The 19,989-nt window shown below is 51.8% G+C and overlaps 5 protein-coding genes across 5 annotated transcripts; 1 reads left to right on the forward strand and 4 right to left on the reverse strand.

Annotated features, from left to right (window-relative positions):
* Nucleotides 1-533: 533 nt before the first annotated feature.
* On the reverse strand, nucleotides 534-2,018 carry PG994_009220 (uncharacterized protein; the record flags this gene model as incomplete). Its single annotated transcript, XM_066860629.1, has 1 exon — nucleotides 534-2,018. The coding sequence occupies one exon, from the start codon at nucleotides 2,016-2,018 to the stop codon at nucleotides 534-536; it is 1,485 nt and encodes a 494-aa protein (XP_066714218.1).
* A 4,551-nt stretch (nucleotides 2,019-6,569) lies between these two features.
* Nucleotides 6,570-7,269, forward strand: PG994_009221 (uncharacterized protein; the record flags this gene model as incomplete). Its single annotated transcript, XM_066860630.1, has 3 exons — nucleotides 6,570-6,608; nucleotides 6,682-6,903; nucleotides 6,973-7,269. The coding sequence occupies 3 exons, from the start codon at nucleotides 6,570-6,572 to the stop codon at nucleotides 7,267-7,269; spliced, it is 558 nt and encodes a 185-aa protein (XP_066714219.1).
* Nucleotides 7,270-8,664: 1,395 nt separating this feature from the next.
* Nucleotides 8,665-10,739, reverse strand: PG994_009222 (uncharacterized protein; the record flags this gene model as incomplete). The annotated part of the gene is made up of 4 exons (XM_066860631.1): nucleotides 8,665-9,559; nucleotides 9,621-10,232; nucleotides 10,290-10,606; nucleotides 10,689-10,739. The coding sequence occupies 4 exons, from the start codon at nucleotides 10,737-10,739 to the stop codon at nucleotides 8,665-8,667; spliced, it is 1,875 nt and encodes a 624-aa protein (XP_066714220.1).
* Nucleotides 10,740-11,552: 813 nt separating this feature from the next.
* PG994_009223 (NADP-dependent oxidoreductase domain-containing protein) lies at nucleotides 11,553-12,870 on the reverse strand (the record flags this gene model as incomplete). The annotated part of the gene is made up of 4 exons (XM_066860632.1): nucleotides 11,553-12,332; nucleotides 12,451-12,538; nucleotides 12,609-12,675; nucleotides 12,750-12,870. The coding sequence occupies 4 exons, from the start codon at nucleotides 12,868-12,870 to the stop codon at nucleotides 11,553-11,555; spliced, it is 1,056 nt and encodes a 351-aa protein (XP_066714221.1).
* Nucleotides 12,871-14,202: 1,332 nt separating this feature from the next.
* On the reverse strand, nucleotides 14,203-16,151 carry PG994_009224 (NADP-dependent oxidoreductase domain-containing protein; the record flags this gene model as incomplete). Its single annotated transcript, XM_066860633.1, has 2 exons — nucleotides 14,203-15,893; nucleotides 16,142-16,151. 2 exons carry the CDS (start codon nucleotides 16,149-16,151, stop codon nucleotides 14,203-14,205), a joined length of 1,701 nt encoding a protein of 566 aa, XP_066714222.1.
* Nucleotides 16,152-19,989: the final 3,838 nt, after the last annotated feature.

Raw genomic sequence — 19,989 nt, forward strand, 5'->3', positions numbered from 1 at the left:
AAAGGGAATGTTGTAGTCGTGGTAATGAATGTCTCTGGTTGATAATGGCGGAATGCCTAAGCAAAAAGAGCGATTTTTATTGCGTTAAGTACCGTAGGAGAAAAGGCTGGTTCGAATACACGCACAGAATAACCATTGATTAGCCGTACACTGGAATAACCTTACGTCCGCCACCGCCTTGAACGTCGTACACTTGGTATGAAATAGATTAGTATTCAATACCAGCCTATCATGCGACGGTAATATGACGGGAAAACCAAGCAAATGAAGTGGTTTATTTGATAAAGTTGAACTTGTATGGGGGCGTGGCACCTTGGCTATTGGTTTCTCCATGGTAACCTTGCGTGTGACAGGATTCATTTTTAATTGTTCTCGATAGAATAGGTAGGTTAAGTTAAACCTCCCTTAATAAAAATGGCGATGATTGGCTGTCTCGGATCTTTCTTTTCCTTCTTGCTATGTATGATCGATGCTGACGCCAATGCTAATGCTAAGTGCTGAAAGCAAAAACCGAATGGGTAGCGAACTATTAATCATATATGTGATCGGAGGCTGTTATCACCCGCAACCAACAAACTGTCGGCACCTGTTGACACTGGTCGAGCGCGATGAATTACAGCCAGAACGGGGGCGAAGCTACTTCTGTCAACACCCATGTCCTCCATAAGATTGACAAACGTATCAGTAGCGGTGGTCGGACATTGGTCCGTTTGCTCCAGAAGGCCCAGTAGCGGTAGCATGAGATCCGGCTGTTCTTCAGAGTACTCTTGCCTTGGGGCACTTGCCAACGCACTTTGCACTAGGCTACCAAAGATCTGTAGCCAGCCCAGGATCACGTCCTCGGCCATGGTTCCCTCCAGAAAGCGGCACTCGACGGTCTCCAGCTCGGTGCGCTCGGGCTCGCTCAAGGTATCCTTGACAAGGGAGTAGAAATTGAAGCCGAGGCGGCGGTAGGGGCGGCCTTCCCCCGTCATCAGCCGGCCTAGCTCGACATGTGACCTGCTCGCCAAGATACGGCCAATCGCCCGCAGTTCCGAGGTCTGCTGCTGCTGTTGTTGGCGGTGCTCGGCAATATCCAGATGCTGCTGTTTACTACGTAGCTCGCTGGCAAGCCGGCTCCGCTCCCTCAGCGGCGAGCTCCACGTGTACTTGTGCACGAAGTTGGGCGACCGCGGGTCCTTGACGCCGCGCAGCACGGGCTCCGCGAGCCAACACAGCACCGCCAGGCGCTGAAGCGAGGGCAGGCCCAGGCGGCGACCGTCGCGCCGCCCTACATGGACGTGCACCTCGCAGCTGTAGTTAGTCTCGATGCGGTGGCGGGCGTGCAGAGCGCGCAGCACAGTCCGGATCGTCTCCGAAGTGCGCGCGCGGCCCGCCCAGGACAGCTTGGGCGAGTTGATCTCCACGGGCACCCAGGCCCAGTCGCCGTAGTGCGGGTGCGCCGCCGACGGCTCGGCCGAGTTGGACCGCTTCACCAGCCAGTGTGTGGCCCAGTATGCGCTGAGGGGCTGAGTGGGCTGCTGCTCTTGCATCTCGTGGGAGCTGATGGCGTCTTGTCCATCGCAGGCCCGAATCGTGGCTGCTATCGCGCGGAAGGCGTGATCTTGAAGACGTTGATGGTCGGCGTCCGTTGCGGTGGCGGCATCACTGATCATGTCGGCTGTCGCAACCGGCGGGTGTCGATAGCAGTCGTCGGTCTCTGCGGCTCCATGGGGCCTGTACGGGACGAGAAATTTGAATTCCACCGCGACGGTGAGGTCTTCTTCGCGGTCAGACTGCCCCTCAGCCTGGATGGATTGGGTGATAGGGACGCCTTCGTGGGGTGTTGCGGCGGTATTCGCACCGAACAACCTCTTGAGATGTTCCAGAGATGCTGGCGATTCTGTTGCCCCCGAGGTTATAGCTTTCTCTCTCCGGATGATGCGAGCTTCTTCCCACAGCGGTTGCCAAGGAAAGCACTCCTCATACGGAGTCCTGTCCCTGTCGAGGTTGGCGACATAAATATTTGCTAGCTGCATTGTCGGGTATTTGCGTGGATGTTCCCCTCAGGGTGCAGATGCAATGTCCCTCGAGCAGGTAGCCGGCTTATGTCGACGAGGTATTTGGCAGATGACCGGAAATTCTTGTCACACACACGTTAGATCGGCCTTTTGTCGTTTGGAAACACTGGCACCCAACGAGACAATGTGTTGTCAGGCCCTGATGCTGACATGTCCACCCGAGGGTGTCATTCTTGTCATTCTTGCTGATGTTATCATTACAGTCCAGTTCCGAGTCCCCATCGGTTTGCATCCGCTTTTCCAGTCGATGATCTGATCTGATCGCAAGGGTTAGTAACTAGACAGGTGGAGGCTCTGGACCGCCAATCACAAAGGAGCGGAAGATGAGTGTTTGTTACATACTCCTATCCTCATTCGCGGGCCTCATCTGATCATGCTAGCCGGGCCCTGTAGGCTGTAGCAAGCAAGCCGTGTAACGGCATGTAGGCGTGAAGGCCGGCACGAGTCCCTTGCGCCGTTCTTGGGTCCCCCCATCTTTTTTCTCCTTCGCTCGACATGGCCGGAGATTAATGGTGCAGCCTGCCCAACACCAGCAGCATGTGATCATTTAGCGAACTGATACGCGAAAGCCGTGGCTCCTGCAACGTCTTCCCCATCCGGAGGTTAAGTAGGTCAGCAAATATGCACCTGTTGCAGGTTTCGGTAAGACTGTCGCTGCTTTGACGGATCGAGGTCACAGTTGGTTGGGGCGCTTCGCCCGTTTGTAGGTCAGCCACATCCCACATCCCACGACCAGGCTGGCTTCCGCGGGCCCTTGTCCGACTCCCTTGCGTGCCATCCCATTGGTGTTGCGTCGAGGGGGAAAACGTCCTTGTTCCATGGTTGGCGGTAACATCTTGTCGCAACTCGCCCCGACTTTTTGGTCCAGCCATGCCAGCTCTTCAGCCCTTAAGGGAGAAGAATGCGAGACTAATGTCGGTCAGCAAGCAGTAAGCAGGAGGTCGATCCCAACCCCGTCACCCCGCTCCCCCTACCCCAAAACATTCAAGTACATGTGACGACTCCCATCCAGTTTAGAGGGCAGCTGTCAACTGCACCATGCTGGCATCCTAATAATCCTAGCACAAGTACCGACGTTGCCATCATTCAGTGTAAGGGTCTGCTGCATGATGTAGTCGTCAAACAAGCATAGGGCCAATGAACGGCCCGGGATGCCCAGAGCAAGCATGGCATCAGCATCACGTGGTATCCAGCCCTTTCTTGGTAACATCCCCAATGGTGGTGTGTAACGCTCCAGATAAGGTCAAATGATGCGCGGGAGACGTGACATGACCTGCCAGAATTACCAATTTGCTTGAGTAACGGGTGGGGGGCTCGGACTCAGCGCGGACTCGGGGCGAACTCCCAAGTGTCCGGGTCGGGTTAGTCATCCGTCCGCTCCACCATTGCCCCTTGTCGATGATATACCTACTGTACATATGCTCACCGCTTTAAACAGTAACTCGTCTGAACCATCCATGCCAAATTCTGAACATGGCTAGCGTGCACTCCGGCCAGATCAAACGTCCAAGTGCAGATCTCAGACCATACGTGTCGCGTGCATATGTGCATACTCACGAGTTTCCCGGAGGATTGGTAGTAGCGAACTGACAATATTCTATACATCAACCACTCACTGGTTTCCTGGCCAGTAAAGGCTGCACCTCAAAACAGCACAATACCAGACTGGCTTGAGTGGCATATTTTGACAAATCTTGAAAAAGTCTTCAACCAAAAGGGTATCTGCATGGTGTCAGAATAAATAGAAGTTGCACACAACAGCTAAAACAAAATATCTCTAAGAATGTAATCCAATCTCGAATATATTTACCTAGGCAAGTTATTTTATTGATGCAAGCAAGTTCTCCATGCTTCCGTCTGTGTTTTGAACCTCCTCCGGGAGTATAGCTGTGAGCTCTTCGCAGTGTGCAGTATAAACTTCAGTATTTTGCCCACTACCAGCTGACATAGAGGAATGAGATCCCACACAGAGTTGTGTACTAAGTCCATTAAGCATGTGACGATATAAGTAAAAAGATATGTGACAGTAACAATGGCAAAGCTCAGCATATATATGTTGCCTGCATATGTTAGTAGTGAAGAAGAAAGATGTGAGACTATTTTTCCTATTCCCACGATACACTCATCCTTGAAATATTGTGACCATATCCAACTACACACAGCGACCATGGCGCTTGCTTTTGCTACCCTTATAATTATTGTAGCCCTGGGGTCCTAAGATATGCGCTAGCTCTGTGAGGGTCTGTGATGCTCACTTCCATGCCTTCAGGGACATTTTCAAGGCAGATCAATACACCTTTCTCATGTTGCAATTTACGTGATTTCTCACGGCCTACATTTTTCTCTTGCCAAACAGTAGCAAATAATGTCAGGAGCGTGTTTGCGAGAGAGGAACGTATTGCCGAGTGCAGCATTAGAGAGGTTGTGTGATGATGTGGCCTAACTAGAAGCTATTTGCCTGCTTCGGTGATACACCCAATTTGATCGACCGCCTTACCCAGAGCCCCTGAAAAGCTGATTTATACAGACCTAAGGCTCTACTAATATCCTCTATGGCTTCTCATCACCATATGCGTCCAATAACCTAGCAGTTGGTCTACAAAATAAGCCGGGCTTAGTTGTGATCCATACACGCCCGTTTATATAATTAAGCTGTACAGCTCCTTGCATACCAAGAGCTAGACAGTTGTTCCATCCATATATTTATAAGCGTTGCATGCCTCCCACTCGAAAGTAACAAACGCAGTATGAAGCTGAGCTAGGTTACCTGCGGTGCCCAGAACTTGTCACTGAAGCTGGCCTTGGTACTCTTTAATGGGCTCAATTAGCTCGTCTCGTCTATCCCACCTAATAACCAGTAAGCACCTACCTATTGACACTGCTCAACACCATCCTTCTTGCTTGGCCTCGAGCAACGTTTAGTATGTAGCCTTCAGCATATCCTCTATTAACTGCGCCCTCAAGCTATGCTAGATCACGGATGTGAGGTGAGGTGCGGCGAGGACGAGCATGTCGATATTGGCCGAGAACAAGCCGCCAAAGAGAAGGAGCGAAAGGGCAATATAAAGTTGGAAGAACGAGCGACCAAGAGGCTCAGAAAAAACCACAACCGGAGGCAGGGGCGGGGGAGGATAGAGATAGTCGGGAGGGAGGAGAGACCCCGGAAAGAGAGGGACATGCCAATGTTCAAAGGGATCCTTACTAGAGTTCTTCAGTGTATCAGTCTGGACAAGCAATGTCAAGAGCGAAGCAGCAGTCCTTCCGGCTACAAGATATTAGAGTACATACAGATTGTTTTTGAGAAATCCACAATCTCCGACTGGGATTGATCCATATTGCCCAGTGCGTCATGGTCGGGGCCGTCCTTCTCTTGAACGATTGGGGTACGTTGCAGTCGGTGCCTACCTTAGGTACACTAAACCCAATTCTTTATATATGAGCACCGACCATTACCCTTGGCGATGTGGGCAAATTGAGTTTTTGTAGGCAATAAATTACTCTCGCCAAAACACACAGCAGACGAAGCAGCTTTGATGATGGTGGAATGCTTTAAACAAGCCATTGCTGGGATGTTCCTCCGGGCTAATGAAAGACGAGTCAATTGAGTAAGAGGAGAAAAGCTATTTTTAATTTTAGGCGGCGACGATCCTTGCTGACTCCTCAACTATGCTGTACGGGCCCCCAGCCTTACAGTAAGTTGGCCTGTAGATCTAGGCGATTTCGGGGCTAGTCAGCATGCTAATCACCCCATGGTGAGTCGAAATAGCGGCCGTCTGAGCCGTGCACGGCTTCCCGTTGCCGCCATGCCCCCTGCGCCACAAACTGTTTCCAAAATCAGTAGGATTACTGTGAGCTACGATGTTGTTCTTATCCATATTCAAAATATCACTTTTATTTCCCCATCATTTGGGGCTGGTGGGATATACACATGTCTAGCTTGAGCTGATTCATCTGGTAATATACACCCTAGATAGGTGGCTTGCTTGCACAGCCAACAAAAAAAGACCCTAGTGTTTCTCTCCGTATTGCAAGTAGGTAGCAAGCATCCAGGGACAGGGAACTCGCCCAATCGCGAATGAACTGACCTGAAGGATCGTCTTTTCTTTTGCTGAAGGTATGTATGATGGTATGGAGTAGATAGGTTAGATGGTGGATCAACCAACAGGGCCGGACATTTGCAACCCAGCCTCGTTCCTCCTGCAAGTCACTGACAATCGACCCCATTGCTGCCTGCTGCGCCTTCCTCAGAACTTGACCAGACCTTAAGGTCGGGCAGATAAAATGGGAAAGCACATCCTCCTTCCAACCCATCCCTCTGTTTACCTACCTTCATCTTCTCTAATACTCCTCCAGAGCCAAACATTTGGATCAATACATCTTCTGGCGACCACTGCCAAGTGTACATCGGTCATACCTAGGTTGCCTGCCAAGCTGAATTACATACATACCTCGCCTAGACCAAACCTCGGAAGCAGTCAACACGTCCATTGTCCATAAAGGAAACACATCATGCTGTCCATCATTGCCATGGCAGTGCGCGGCCTGCTGGTAAGTCATATCCACACATACTATTGACGGGTCGACTCGAGAGAGTATTGCTAATACCTGATACAACAAACAGCTGCTTTCCGCCGCTGTAGTGCTTGGACTGTCCGTCACCAATGCCAAACACCAGGTTTTTGGCAACCCGCCACCCGAGACATCGTTCGGCGGTTTCACCGGTGCCTTCGGTGTCCTCGTCTCCTTGGTCGGCCTAGCCGCCTTGTTCATCGACAAGATCCCGACTTTCTTCGTCATGGCTGCTGATGCCTTGGCTTCCATCTTCTTCCTGGCGGGGGGCATTGTGAGTTCACACTCCCCATTCCTTTACATGTGTCGTAGTCTGTGGTGGCTAACCACTGCGTTATATTAGGCCTTGACGCTAGCGATGAAGAACGTAAGCAGCTGCACCAGCGGTGATAAGCTTGGCGATTTGCAACGTGTGAACAATAAGATACTTAATGGGGGTTGCACGGATGGTGGAAACGACGTAACCTACTGTGGGATTAGCAGCAGTCCTTCGTGGAAAGATGATTTGCACGGTAGATGTCAGAGTGTACAGGCCGACTATGTCTTCGAGTTTATCGGCTTCATCTTCGGCATTGCCATTATCGCTCTTGGTTGGGTTTTGCACAAGAGAGGGGGCACCGGCACGCGCAGTTATGTCTGAAAGTCTGAGCCTGCTGAGAAGAGGATGAGGAATGACATGGAGTCGAGGTTTGAAAAGACACGATCAAACCAGCAGGTAATGGGGAACGGAGTGTTGGTGTCAGGTCTCATAAACCTTTGCTTTGGCCTTTATTGTCATTGGTCTCGATAGATACCCAATTTACGCGAACGCTTGTCGTATTAAACCTCATACAGATCGACACGACCTCCCTATTTCAATGCTAGCAATCGAATGGCCATATGGATCAAATATAAAGCACGAACTGTCTTGGGGTAAGGGACAGGCTCGTTTATATTTATGTAGCCGTTCTTGTCTGATATGAGTTCTTTCATTTCCTCCCGTCTTTCCACCACTCACTCTACTTATTCTTCTTTTCCATTCGGGTTTACAAGGTCCTGTTGGTATAATTCACGCAGCATACTATTCTCTATATATATGATCGTTGTGTTTCCAGTCTACTTCCCAGGGTCTCCTACATGAAGTCTTATAATCAGCCCTAGCACAGTGTTTTGCGATGTTACAAATTAAATTCAAACCAACGATAGGTTTCCGTGGTTGTTTCAACTGATATTTGGTGTAGCTTACCCAAATGAAAATCTATAACTGATAGGGAGGGTCTCTGGAACTTAAGTACTTAATCGAGCTCGAACGGGCTAGTAATGGGATGAGAGCATTCAGTCTTCGAATAATTGTCTTCTTTCTCTCCTCCTAGGTCTTATTTTCGAGCTCCTCCTCAGTGACCGCGTGAATCGGAAAGGGACGTTTTCTTGAAGCCACTTCGCGCCCCTGCTTCGTATAGTAGCTAAAAACGCCCTGGTTGGATGCATTTGACATGATCATTGGTTTCTGATGATATGCCTTCTAAGTGGGACATAAAGACACAAATATTTATAGCCTGCTCCAACTATATTAAGACAGGGGACTCCTCCATGTTGACTTTTAGGGTTTTGATGAATTAGTCTGTATATCTGAGGGCAAACTAACAAATGGGTTGTAGGTAGGATGGGTAGAGGATGGGGTATCATATTACCAACACTAGATATGCATTCCAGCAAGTTCCTTGTCGTTACTTGGAAAAACGATGTTGAAAATGCAGTTACAGCTATGCGATATTGAAACCAACTGAGTTTAAATTGCCCAATCTTGATATTGCTGGGAGTGACGAACCCCACAAAAAACATGATTAGGGATTTTTCTAAGCTCAGCTATGCATCATGTTATCTTGGTGCTGGTGTCGAAGAGCGTGGTAGGCATGTTCTCCTTTTCATGGTTCTTGACACCCCCTGACTCCAACAAGTCCCTCGCCACATAACCCAATCCATTTGATGCCATACGACCTGTCTAATTCGAAGGGTTGCTAAAAGACTTATTTGTTTTCCATACAGACTTACATTGTTACAGCCGACACAGTCTTCCGTTCTGTGTGGGCAGCCCCTGTTCCTGCGTCTGAACTTCCCAAGTCTCACTGCCCACGCCTGTCGTAGCGTAGAAAACGCCCTTGGGATCCCACTTCTGCTTGATCTTCAGGAGCTCCGGGTACTGTTCCCCGTAGAAGCTCGCCTGCCAGTCGGGCTCCAGGACGTTGGCCTCGTTGAGGTAGGCGCCGCCGCCCTCGCTCGCGGGCGCCACCTCGCGCCACGGCTTCAGCATGCCGTTGATGTCCCGGCCGGCCTGCCGGAGCTGGGCCGCGGTCGTCGCGGGGGGCAGGTCCGCGCCCGTGATCAGGAAGGCGACCACGGTCCGCCACACGGAGCTCACCCCGTTGTCGACCCCCAGCCGGTTCTGCGGCGCCTGGTGGTACCCGATGATGCGGCGCCCGGCGGCCAGGTGCGGCGCCACGGCGGCCCACGTCGCGTTGAACTTGGCCGGGTCCGCGAAGTTGGCCCGCGGGAACAGCCGGTTGCCCGGCAGGCTGCTGGTGCCGCCCACGACGGACGCGCCGACTGGAGTGTCCATGCTCCAGTTGTCGTTGTAGGCAGGCAGGAACTCTTCGTAAAACGTGGTGTTCGGCGTGATGCTGATCCCTAGGTCTTCCCACTGGTCGAAAAGGGGCTTGGTTAGGCGGTTGAAGGAGTCGATTGTGTGATTGGGCGCGAAGAACGGTTGCATCTGAAACAAATAGGTACCGTTGGAAAATGTAATGGCGAAATAGGAATAGGTGCCCGCGTCTGTGAAGGGTACGAAGTGTTCCAAGTATGCTTTGATTCCAGCGAAAAACGTCTCGTTGGAGAGCGTTGGAGAAGTCTCGAAACTGAATGCCGAAATGACACTGTGCACCTTCGGATGTACCCTAAATCACCTTGTTAGACGATCGAGCTTCATCGAGGGCCCAAGACAGTTATGGAGCTCACCGAGCAACAATAGAAGTCACGACGCCATAAGTGCTGCCCCCTCCGCCCTGCAGTGCCCAGTAAAGATCAGGGTTGGAGCTCTTGCTCGCCGTGACGAACCGACCGTCGGCGGTCACGATCTCAAAGGCCAGGGCCTGGTCGGCAGCCATACCATAGAGACCCGAGAGGGGTGTGTGGCCACCACCGGCGATATAGCCGCCAGCGTAGCCGACGCTTTCGCAGATGCCGCCCAGGGCACTGACACCGTGCTGGTGGGCCGCCTCGTAGACCTCCCGGACCGTGACACCGGCGCCGACCTTGAAGGCCTGGCCCCGGTAGCTGTCGCTCCGGTAGTCCGGGAGGAACTCGATGTCCTTCAGATTGTGCATCCAGACGCTCAGCGCGCCGGCACCATTGGACTTGCCGAGGTAGCAGTGGCCCGTGTTCTTGATGACGAACCGTAAGTTTTTCCTACGCGCGAAATTCAGCGCGATCTGGATCTGGGCGACGTTGCTGACGTTCACTGCGTAGACGGGGTACCCTCCCAAGGTGCAGGTGCCATCTGGATCATCTGTCGGGAGACAGGACCTCCCTTGCCATATTGGCCACATAGTCGACGTTGGATCAGCTTCACTGGTGGTATCATCAGTCTACATTCGTACCTAACAGAGAGAAGCCTGTCGGACTTACTGATAATAGGGGTTGGAGAAATTACTCCTTACGACATCGCACTGTTCCTGATTGTAGACACCCCAGTTCTTGTAGCAAGGTGCTGCAATAGGAACTGTGTGTATGAGCGAGCCGTCGAGCAGGTCGTTGAGGTCGGACCATTCGCTCTCCGACGGCCACGAGCTGTCGCCAGGGAAAGTCCTGCACTCGCCGGGTTGTAGTTCTGGTCCGGCATCAAATCCGATCAGATCAGCCACCTTCGACTCGGAGCTCCGCGTGTGCAGGCTCTTGAGAGCATCGCGGGTGAGCTGATACTTCTCGTACTCGAAACCACGGTACTCCGGCGACGGAGTTCGTATTCACCCGGGTGACAGCGACATGACTCCGCTTCCCTAGATCCAGCCGCCGCCGAGCGCCAACCACTGATAGGATGAGGGCGAAGACCGCAACTCTTGCGATGTGACTATGCATGTTAATAACGTCAGAGAAACAATCTACGATGAGCGGAAAGCACAGAAGGAGGTGAGCTTTGGATTGACTGACTCTCTTTATATCTTGACCTGCCTCGGCGATTCCTTCCCCGCATAGCTATATGCCGTACCGTTCTGGACTTCAACCCCTGCCAGAGTATCTCGTGCGTATACGGACTGTGCATAAGCGGGGTCATACAGAGTATGTCTACAAATGCCGGTAGTTATAGGGTGTGACAAGTATGCAGTCAGACTCTCGAGCCAATGGGAGCTTAGAGGCAGACTCGGCGGAGGGTGGATTTGCTTGCACTTATATAAATCCAGAACGCGCCCCAAGCCCGGACTCTGCAGGCCGAGGAGCAGGTGGTAGGGGTCGTGAGTAACGCCCTTCAAGTTTCTTTTCCGTTTGTTTCGTATTTAGGGCTAAGGAATATCATGCCGTAAGATACGGACCTGAACTTGGGTGTTATACGGCAACGAGAAAAGAAAGTAATATCTCGGCAATCTGTTGTACAATCGGTGTGCAGGAAAAGTGAAGAACGCCAGACCACCCCGTATCATGGAAAGTGATGGGCTGTACAGGATGTAGATCTTGGGTCTGTTGAGCTTCGCGAGATGCGGTTAAACACGTCTTGGCACGTCTTGTAATGGAGTCGACAAGACACACTACTACCATCGCACCGAGACCAATCAAGAGTCAGTAGAATTCATGTGACGAAGTTTCTATGTTGGACTAATTACAGTGTCGTGATCTAATCTTTCGAGGAGCAATGCCCGCTAGGTTTCCCCCTTTATTTTGTTTATTGCATCCTTCTTAGTCTTGCCTCGCAGGGTCCAACGAGACCTTGTTCTGCGTGATCTCATCGATCTCGGCCAGCACCTCGGGGGTCAGCTGGTCGAGGATCTGGAGGGCCTGGACATTCTCGACGATCTGCTGGGGCCGGCTGGCCCCGGTAATGACGGCGGAGACGTGGGGGTTTTTGAGGCACCAGGCGAGCGCGAGCTGGCTCTGGGTGACGCCCAGCTTGTCGGCGACGGCTTTCAGCTTGCGCACCTTGGCGATGTTGCCGCGCCAGTCCTCGCCGCCGTACTGCGAGCGCATGAACTCGGCGAAGCGGTCCTGGCTGGCGCCGAAACGCGAGTCCGCGGGCGGCGCGTCGGCGGCGTCGTTGTACTTGCCGCTCAGCAGGCCCATCTTGATGGGGCTGAAGGTGGTCAGGCCGAGGCCGACGCGCGGATAGAGCCGCTGGAACTCGCCCTCGACCTTCTGCCGGTCCAGCATGTTGTACAGCGGCTGCTCGACCACGGGGCCGACCAGCCGGAGGTCCCGCGCGATGCCCACGGCCTCCTGGATCTCGTCGGCGCTCCACTCCGACGTGCCCCAGTAGAAGGCCATGCCCCGGTCGATGACGTGGTTGAAGGCCCGCACCGTCTCCTCCATCGGCGTCAGCCGGTCCGGCCGGTGCGCGTACACGATGTCGACGTATTCCAGCTGCAAGCGGTCGAGCGAGGCCCGGAGGCCCTCGATGATGTGCTTGCGCGAGAGGCCATGGTTGTTGATGAGAATCTCGCCGTTTACGGCACCCCAGTTGATCTAGCTCTGTATCAGTCGGCTGGCCTAACGAATGGTTTTTTCTTCTTCTTCACACCCTCCCTTCCTGAAGCTCGAAACTTCCACGTGGACTTGGTGAAAAAGGGGTTGGCCTTCTAACCTTGGTGCTTATAACCAGATCACTTCGCTTCCATCCGTATTTCTGAATGGCCTTTCCCATGGCGATCTCTGATTTGCCGGCAGTGTAGCTAGCAATTCCAGTAAGCTCCTGGTATTCACACCAAAATAACGCCCGTCAAGGGGGGCGAAAAGGCTCACTTCTCGGCGGTATCGAAGAAGTTTACGCCCAGGTCATAAGCCTGCTTCATGCATTCAAACGTCTTCTCTATCATTCGGTTAGATCCTGCCGTTCTGCGCCCCTGGAAGCGTGCACGACCAGGGGGTTGTTGGTCGGCTTACCATCGCCAACGTGGCCACCATAGGTGAGCCAACCTCCCAGGCCTATAGCCGAAACATGGAGTCCCGAGTTGCCTAAGCGGCGGTACACCATACAGGTCTTTCGAGGTTCTTCCCAAGCCATTTTGAGTTTAACAAGAACAGAAATGTGGTAGATTATTTCCCTGGATGCTGCTAATATGAGGAGGATGAGGTCTATTTCGAAATCCCTTAAGCATTAGGTACAAAAACCCAATTCCCGGAGCAAATCTCGGAGACGAAGCACCTCACGACAACGGATGGTGCGGGGTGCAGGGAACAGACAACGGGAGATTCCCAAGATAATGAATATTCTCATCTTATGTCGTTAGCACTACACACCTCGAGTCACCTGCTCAAATATCTCGCTATGCGTAGGCATATCCTCTCAGTATCTCTCGATGAACTTGCTCAGCTTTGCTCTCACAAAACCTGCAAGTTGACTTCGGCCAGATGTAAGTGCACACCAACAACCGGTGGGGTCATTATGATGCTCCCAATGCCTCACATAGATGGGACCTCGACGGAAGTCATTGCAGCTGCAGGCAGCAAATGAGCTTGAAGAATCGAAGAGGGCTACATACATGGTGACCCGAGCTCAATAGATTTCTCCAAGTCCGATTGAAGATTGCCACGTGGTAAAAAGAGCTTCTGGACGGCACTTGACCACCTAACTAAGCGTTTACTAAGCAGGGCTAGTAGGTGGATGTGGGCCATGATCGTATCATAAACAAAGTCGCTACAAGTATTGCGCGCACAGCGGTCAAGTCGACTTCATTTGCATGCGACATACATATCTCCAAGCCAGAGCACAGACTCGAGAAGCTCTTCTTCATCCATGGCACATTCCTCGATTCTTGTCACGCGACCAACCCGATTCATGAAGTTGCTTACACGTGCTATAGATAGCCCGGCAGCCAAGTCACACGCTTCCTTGACTCCGGGCAGCCGAACAGCTTGAATCTTGATACGCATATATGTATGCTGGCTCGTGACACGGTCCATCTCTTTGCTGTTGCGGACGGAACTGATGATGCGTCACGGGTGAGTGAAGCTTGCCAAGAGTGAAAACACCCACTGGACCCTTATTGTCATTAGTACAGCCGGGGGACCCTTGGAAAAGACGTTGCGCCTGGGCCAGTCCCTGCTTTCGGTTCTCGGCTGAAACCGAAAGGGCCGACCAGCCGAACAAATTCGTGTCGTGTCCGCTGTGGGCTTGCGAGACTCTGCAAGAGCTGTCTTCGTACATCTACATACAATGGCACTATAAACCAAGAATTACGCATTGCATAGTCCTTCTACTCCACTCTATAAACACTGTGGCAGCCTACCACCTAAGCAGTGTACGACATGCTATAGCTTGCTCAGGTGCGTGCCTGGGTTGGGTTCACATGAGGCCTGCATTTGTTTTTGTTTTTCTCTTGTCAATAGGCCATACTCAAGGCGGTGGTGGCTCGCTCCAAACTTGCTCAGGTACAACGCCTTCAATATTAACCTGACACTGGCCGAAGAGTACGCGATTCATGGGTGACGGGGTTCGCATTAGCGGCGTACTGAAGTCTAGTGGAACCCACGACATTTGCTGGTTCTGCTGTTCTATTGAATGATAATCGGGTGTTGCAGTGCCTGACGGTGCCCGAAGAAAACTCGAATTGGCGAGCATGTCTTCGAGATCAGCCCATGCCGAAGGCAGAATAACCGAGCCGCTTGGAGATCCCGCAGCGACGAAGTGTACCTCGTCGTCTGTAACGTCTTCAACGACCCGTGGGCCTGCGAGAACAGGGGGCATCTCCCACGGCATGGATGCCATTTTGAAGTAAAGTGAAGCGAGCAAGGCCTTGTTCCCACCGCGCGAGGATGAAAGAAGACGCTGCAAACCCTGTAGGACTTCCTCGGGGCGATCAGCTGGGCCTTTGGAGACCTGATTCACGGCGGCGTCGATAACAGCCGTCGCAATGTCGTATGTCTTGGCCTCAATTGTCGGGCCATGGGCCTCAAGCGCAGCTTGTGGCAGTTTGGAGACGAATTCCAAGAACTCCCTTCCTACCAGCACGGGGTTGATTGTCAACGTGGCACCGAACTTCATTGCTGCCCGCCAAAGCACCGCGCGCATCCACTGCCGAGTGACAAAGATGTCGGCCTTTTGGATATCGTTGTTTGGCTCGTAATCAGCCGCACTGTCTTGCAGTCGGGTTTGCAGTAGAGTCAGACAATCCCGGGCCGTAGCCGTCATATTCGATAGATCGGAGTCGGAATTCTGCAGAATCTCGAAGACACCGGATTGGTCAAAGACCCAGAATAGATTGACAAGCTTCAAGAAAGCGGGTAAAACATCGGTCCTATCGTGGCTTCCAGGGACCGGAAACCCGACGTTGGGCTTCAGTAATACTGGTAACTTGTGCAGCATGGCTACACCTCTTTCAGTGACAAACAAAAGCCACAGTATCCGTCTACGCATCTCCTGCTCCGATTCCCGGAGCCCAGCGTACGATGCCTCTCTATCTAGCCTCAGGATCTGGGCTAGCGTAAGGGCTTGCCTTAGGTAAATCAAGGATTTGCCCCCACCTGGCGATTGATTCTCATGGTAGATGTGCAAGAAGAACGAAATGCGTAGCCCGTTAAGATCTAGAGAGTCACAGTGCTCTAGGCTTGACGGAGGAACGTCATCTGGCGAGATGGCTTCTCCTTGTAACTGAGCTACCGTAGCCAAGCGGATGGCTGTGGTGAGCAGAATGTGAGAAGATAAATTCGTGGAGACCAGCCCATCCCGGATCTCTTCAAAGTCGATTATAGGCCAGATAGGATAGAGACGCAGCCGATAGACCTCGAGAGCCTGTAGTAATGAGCTTATGTCACTTCCGTGGCCCGCTCTTGATCCAGCCTCTGCACAATCAGGGGCCGGGACTGGCGGGAACGCCGGTTCTGATGACCGATCCCGAGTGGAAGTGTCGTCTTGGTTGCTGCTGTCCACTTGTGTCTCTGAGATCTTCTTGATAGTTTTGGCACGCAGACTACGTGGGCCCCGTGTCGCTTGAAGCTTCTTGAAGGTGCAGGCGATGCCAGAAGCCGTGCAAGCATTACAAGGTGAGGTTTCAGAACATTTGATCTTGCGAATCTTACACGCATCGCCTAGAGAGAAGATTGGACGTTAGATTGCATGGTTGCGAAAGGAACCGAGATGCAGCAGTAAGTAAGTTCGGTGCGCAATATAAGACAACACCCTCCATCCGCCAACATCCGACATCCACACATTCGGCGAACAGATCAACGACATGATATGGGTGAATGGGACCAAGCAAGGTTGCTTACAGGCGCGTTTCACCAGATTCGTCCTCGTTGGCTTCATTTCTTTGGGCTTGATGCCTTCACGAACTCACGTGAGGACATGGTTTTTGTATTAGGATCAACACCAGCGCTGCACAGCAAGATTGAGACAACAGAGAAGTGACACGATGTTCACAACTCATCCACGTTGCTCTCCTCTCCAGATGCCTACACATTCGAGATTGGCACAATGCGGGGACCAATCGCGCAATGCTCGAGCAAGCAGATTGGTCAACCCCTGCAACGCCGAGATTTGCTCATGATGGTACTCCGCATGACGCTGGAATGTTCCGTTTAGCATTCGAGTGCAACGTGATGCGTGATGTGCACTTTGGAAAGATGCATTCATGGAATTCGGTTATATTGTTACTTTGCGCAACGGGTATCCTACTGTAACAGGTCATACAAGAGAAGAGCTAAATTGAAGAGCGGCTGACTGGCCCCAGACTTGTCAAACCCAACCATGGAGGTAATGTTTGCAGCTCCACGTCTTCATCGTCTTTTCTGACACAGCCGCCAAGGTGTACCTCAGACTAAGGATCCTTCGCCCTGAAAGCATCGTGTACCTTGCAGAATCCGGACGCGTGACGGGACTTGCTGGACGAGATCAAGAGAACCGTCGTGTGTTCGCTTGGATTGGTGGACAGATGTTGATCTGCGAATTCGTCCGGGCTTAATTACTCTAGTCAATCATTAGAGTTTCCTATAAAACTTGTTTTTCTTTCTTCCCCATAGAGGATCCAGCACTGACGACTAGCACCTGGTTGCGTTAGTAACGTCTACGCTGCCACGATGCCCAGGCAGCCAGGCCTAGGCTCAGGTACAGCACACCTTCAGCACTTGGCGTGTGTGTGCGTGTGCGCGTGTGTGTCTGACATTGCACTTGATGCAATCTCAGTCACTACACACGTGCGCCTTCAGATTACAGTAGGTCGAACTCTCATCCTTTTATTTTTATTTTATTTAGGTCTGCGTCTGAACAGTATCAAACTTGGGCTTCAGCTTGCTTTTCCTTCATCGCTCTGCCCAGCCCCCTCCTGCCTCCCCTTTTTGAAGCAAGCAGGCAATTGGCAGACAAGTAAGGAAAAGCCTCGGCAGAGCGACCATGCCATTACCGTTCGTTGATTGCGGCCGCACTGACGCTAAGGACCACTGGCAAGTCCGGTCGGGGGGGTATCATTCCAATTGGATGTGGCCAGGCCGGCAGTGATCGGCGATTCCGATTGTTTTCCCAATATGCATGCGATCAGCCATTTCCAGATACGGGATTCTTAATTCGCATGGCGACCACCGACTTTCCTCCCTTGGGGCAAGTCTGGGCAATATAACCGCCCCGCTTTGGTATCCCCTTGATTGCCACGGCGCTGCTTTCCGTACCGTTACTAGCAACAAAAGGTCAACACGGCCGTGCGTGCCGTAACAGGGTTCGCTTAACCAATCAAATAACACACCGAGCAAGACGGACGTCAAAAACGCAACTCCGATCGTACTAAATTTATCCCTGGTCCGTACAATACTGCCAAATGTGGTGGAAAGCAGCGCCGTGGCAATCAAGGGGATAGAGACGTGAGAGAGCCAGAAAGGGAGCATCGAAAGGGCTAACACCGCAGCCAGCAGCCGTGATCAAGCAAGCACTTCTACCTGCTACCGGACGACAGCGCGTGAGCTAATGCTGCCATGTTGATAGGTTGCCTTAGGGTACGATACTAGGCGGACTGGGCCTTCATAAACCCGATCTCTTTGGGAGCCGATTGCCGTCAATTGTGCGGTCATGTCAGAAGTCATGTAGGCGGCATAAAACATTGAATCTAATATTGGCCTGACCTGATCTGGAATTAGAGGCAATTGCCCCTGACAGCTGAAGGTTAGACATTTCTCGGCGTAGTATCTTTCATCAAGGTGGGCCACTGTTTCTGTTAGTTTTCATTGTTGGGAACCGGGGACCGGAAACTCCAGTTATTTCCAGGCCGTTTCCCAGCACACCATACCTGATACCGGTAGACTGTTAGCTGACGGGCAGTGCATTCATTCCACTGTATTCTAAGCAGTTGGCAGCCATGCCAGAGGCCAGTCAATGGCCACCCCGGAAGCTTGCAGACTGACAGCCAGTCAAGTCCTCTTAGGCATCAATCGACAGTCTCTCTGTCTCATATGCTTTCGTATGTTGGTGCTGGGTTCGTCTAAAGTCATACCTCACTAACATAACATTGGATATTGCCTACAGGTCATACCCCTGTTAGTAGATATGGGGGAAAGTAGATATGGGGGAAAGTAGATATGCTGGTGTTAATGCATATTTTTCGGCCGTCAGCGCTGATTTTGGTGTACTAATAGATAAAATAGGTAACAAATACGCTTTCTAAAAATATCTGATTACAGGGGTCTGTACAGGGGAGTATCCGGATCCCTGTACATCCCTTGTACACGCTGATTTTAGGTGTAAAATCTAACCTTTTCAGTGTCAACAGGCCTTCTCCCCCCCCAACCACTACCCGCACCACTATATGCATACAGCACCACACATGCAGCACCGCATATACAGCACCACATACAGCACCACATACAGCACCACATACAGCACCACCTGATATGGTCACATGGGTTATCGCGATTAATCTCATCGCAATTAGTGTTATTAGCGGCGCTGTTGGCGGTGCTGTTAGTGGTGCTGTATATGCTGCATGCGGTGCTGTATGCGGTGGTGCAGAATTGGTGCCTTTTGGGTGGGAAAATGCACCAATTCTAGAGCCCCATAAAAAGTCACGTGTGAGCCCTTAAGTAGATATACTGGGGAAAACGCATAAATATTCGATGCCCGAGTCTTATCTATTAACAGGGGTAGGCTCTGTAACTTACACGATAGGGCAATCAAACACCCCATTCCGGGCGGCAACCTGGTCCCCTGCAGTATTTGATACATAACCGACAGTGCGAAGGAATTCTGGGGAATATATCCACATACACATATATATATCATAACCGTGCTCGGCTGCTTGCCCTATGTTGCAAGCAGCTTATACTACCCTCGGTCTGGGTTAGACCGCAACACTTTGTAGGTTAAGTACATAGCACAGCAATGCACATGCGACTTTCATAGTATGGACGGCTCGATTTGACACTACCGACATCCATGTCAGACTGCTGATCAAATAAATGGGTCCCCGCCAGGGTACGGCATCATTTTGGTGTTTGCTTTTCGCCGCCCTACCTGCAGTTACATCACGCCCCCGCCATGATCAGACCGGGGACACCCTTTGAGTCTTCAAGTTTGGTACATTTGATGGACACCCATCCTATCCATCCCACTATCTTCTAGACGACCGAGAGAATAGGGCATACAGAACCAACGAGTCTTCTGAAAACTTTCAGCTTCGTCAGAGTCCGAACTGGACTCAGCCATCCCAATTTCGAGGCATTGAAGGAGTTTTTGACTGATCGGTACAGGTTTGCCCATCGCAACCGGGCCTTGTGCAGCACTCTCGTCTGCAAGTACACCCGGTTCTAGGTCTCGCTAGCAAAGAGACCTGCCCAGCCCAGCAGCTCTCCACTAAAATCTAGGGTCTAGATCTTACACACGACGGCACACTTCAATGTTCCTTCTTCTAGGCTAGGTCAAAGTACTTTCGGTTGCTCTCAGCGCTCTCGGTGCTCACAGTGCTTCTTGCAACCATCGCAAAGCCTCTCTGTCTGGTAAAGCTCCTTCGTCTGAGCTTCGGTCTCGAGCAAGAACTCAAACAAACCCTCCAGCGCATAGTACGCACTCTCGTACTCTGTTACACGGCGTTACTCCAATCCTTTCCTCTCCCTCCTCGTATGTTTAGGTACTGTCACCTGCAATACCGTTGATGGGCACTCGTTTGAATTCCTCTTCAATCCCTTAGGGGCCACGGCGCTCGACGAC

This window comes from Apiospora phragmitis (genome assembly GCF_038363925.1).
Source record: "Apiospora phragmitis strain CBS 135458 chromosome Unknown utg000008l:1.0-3514335.0:1.0-3519231.0, whole genome shotgun sequence".
NCBI lineage: Eukaryota > Fungi > Ascomycota > Sordariomycetes > Amphisphaeriales > Apiosporaceae > Apiospora > Apiospora phragmitis.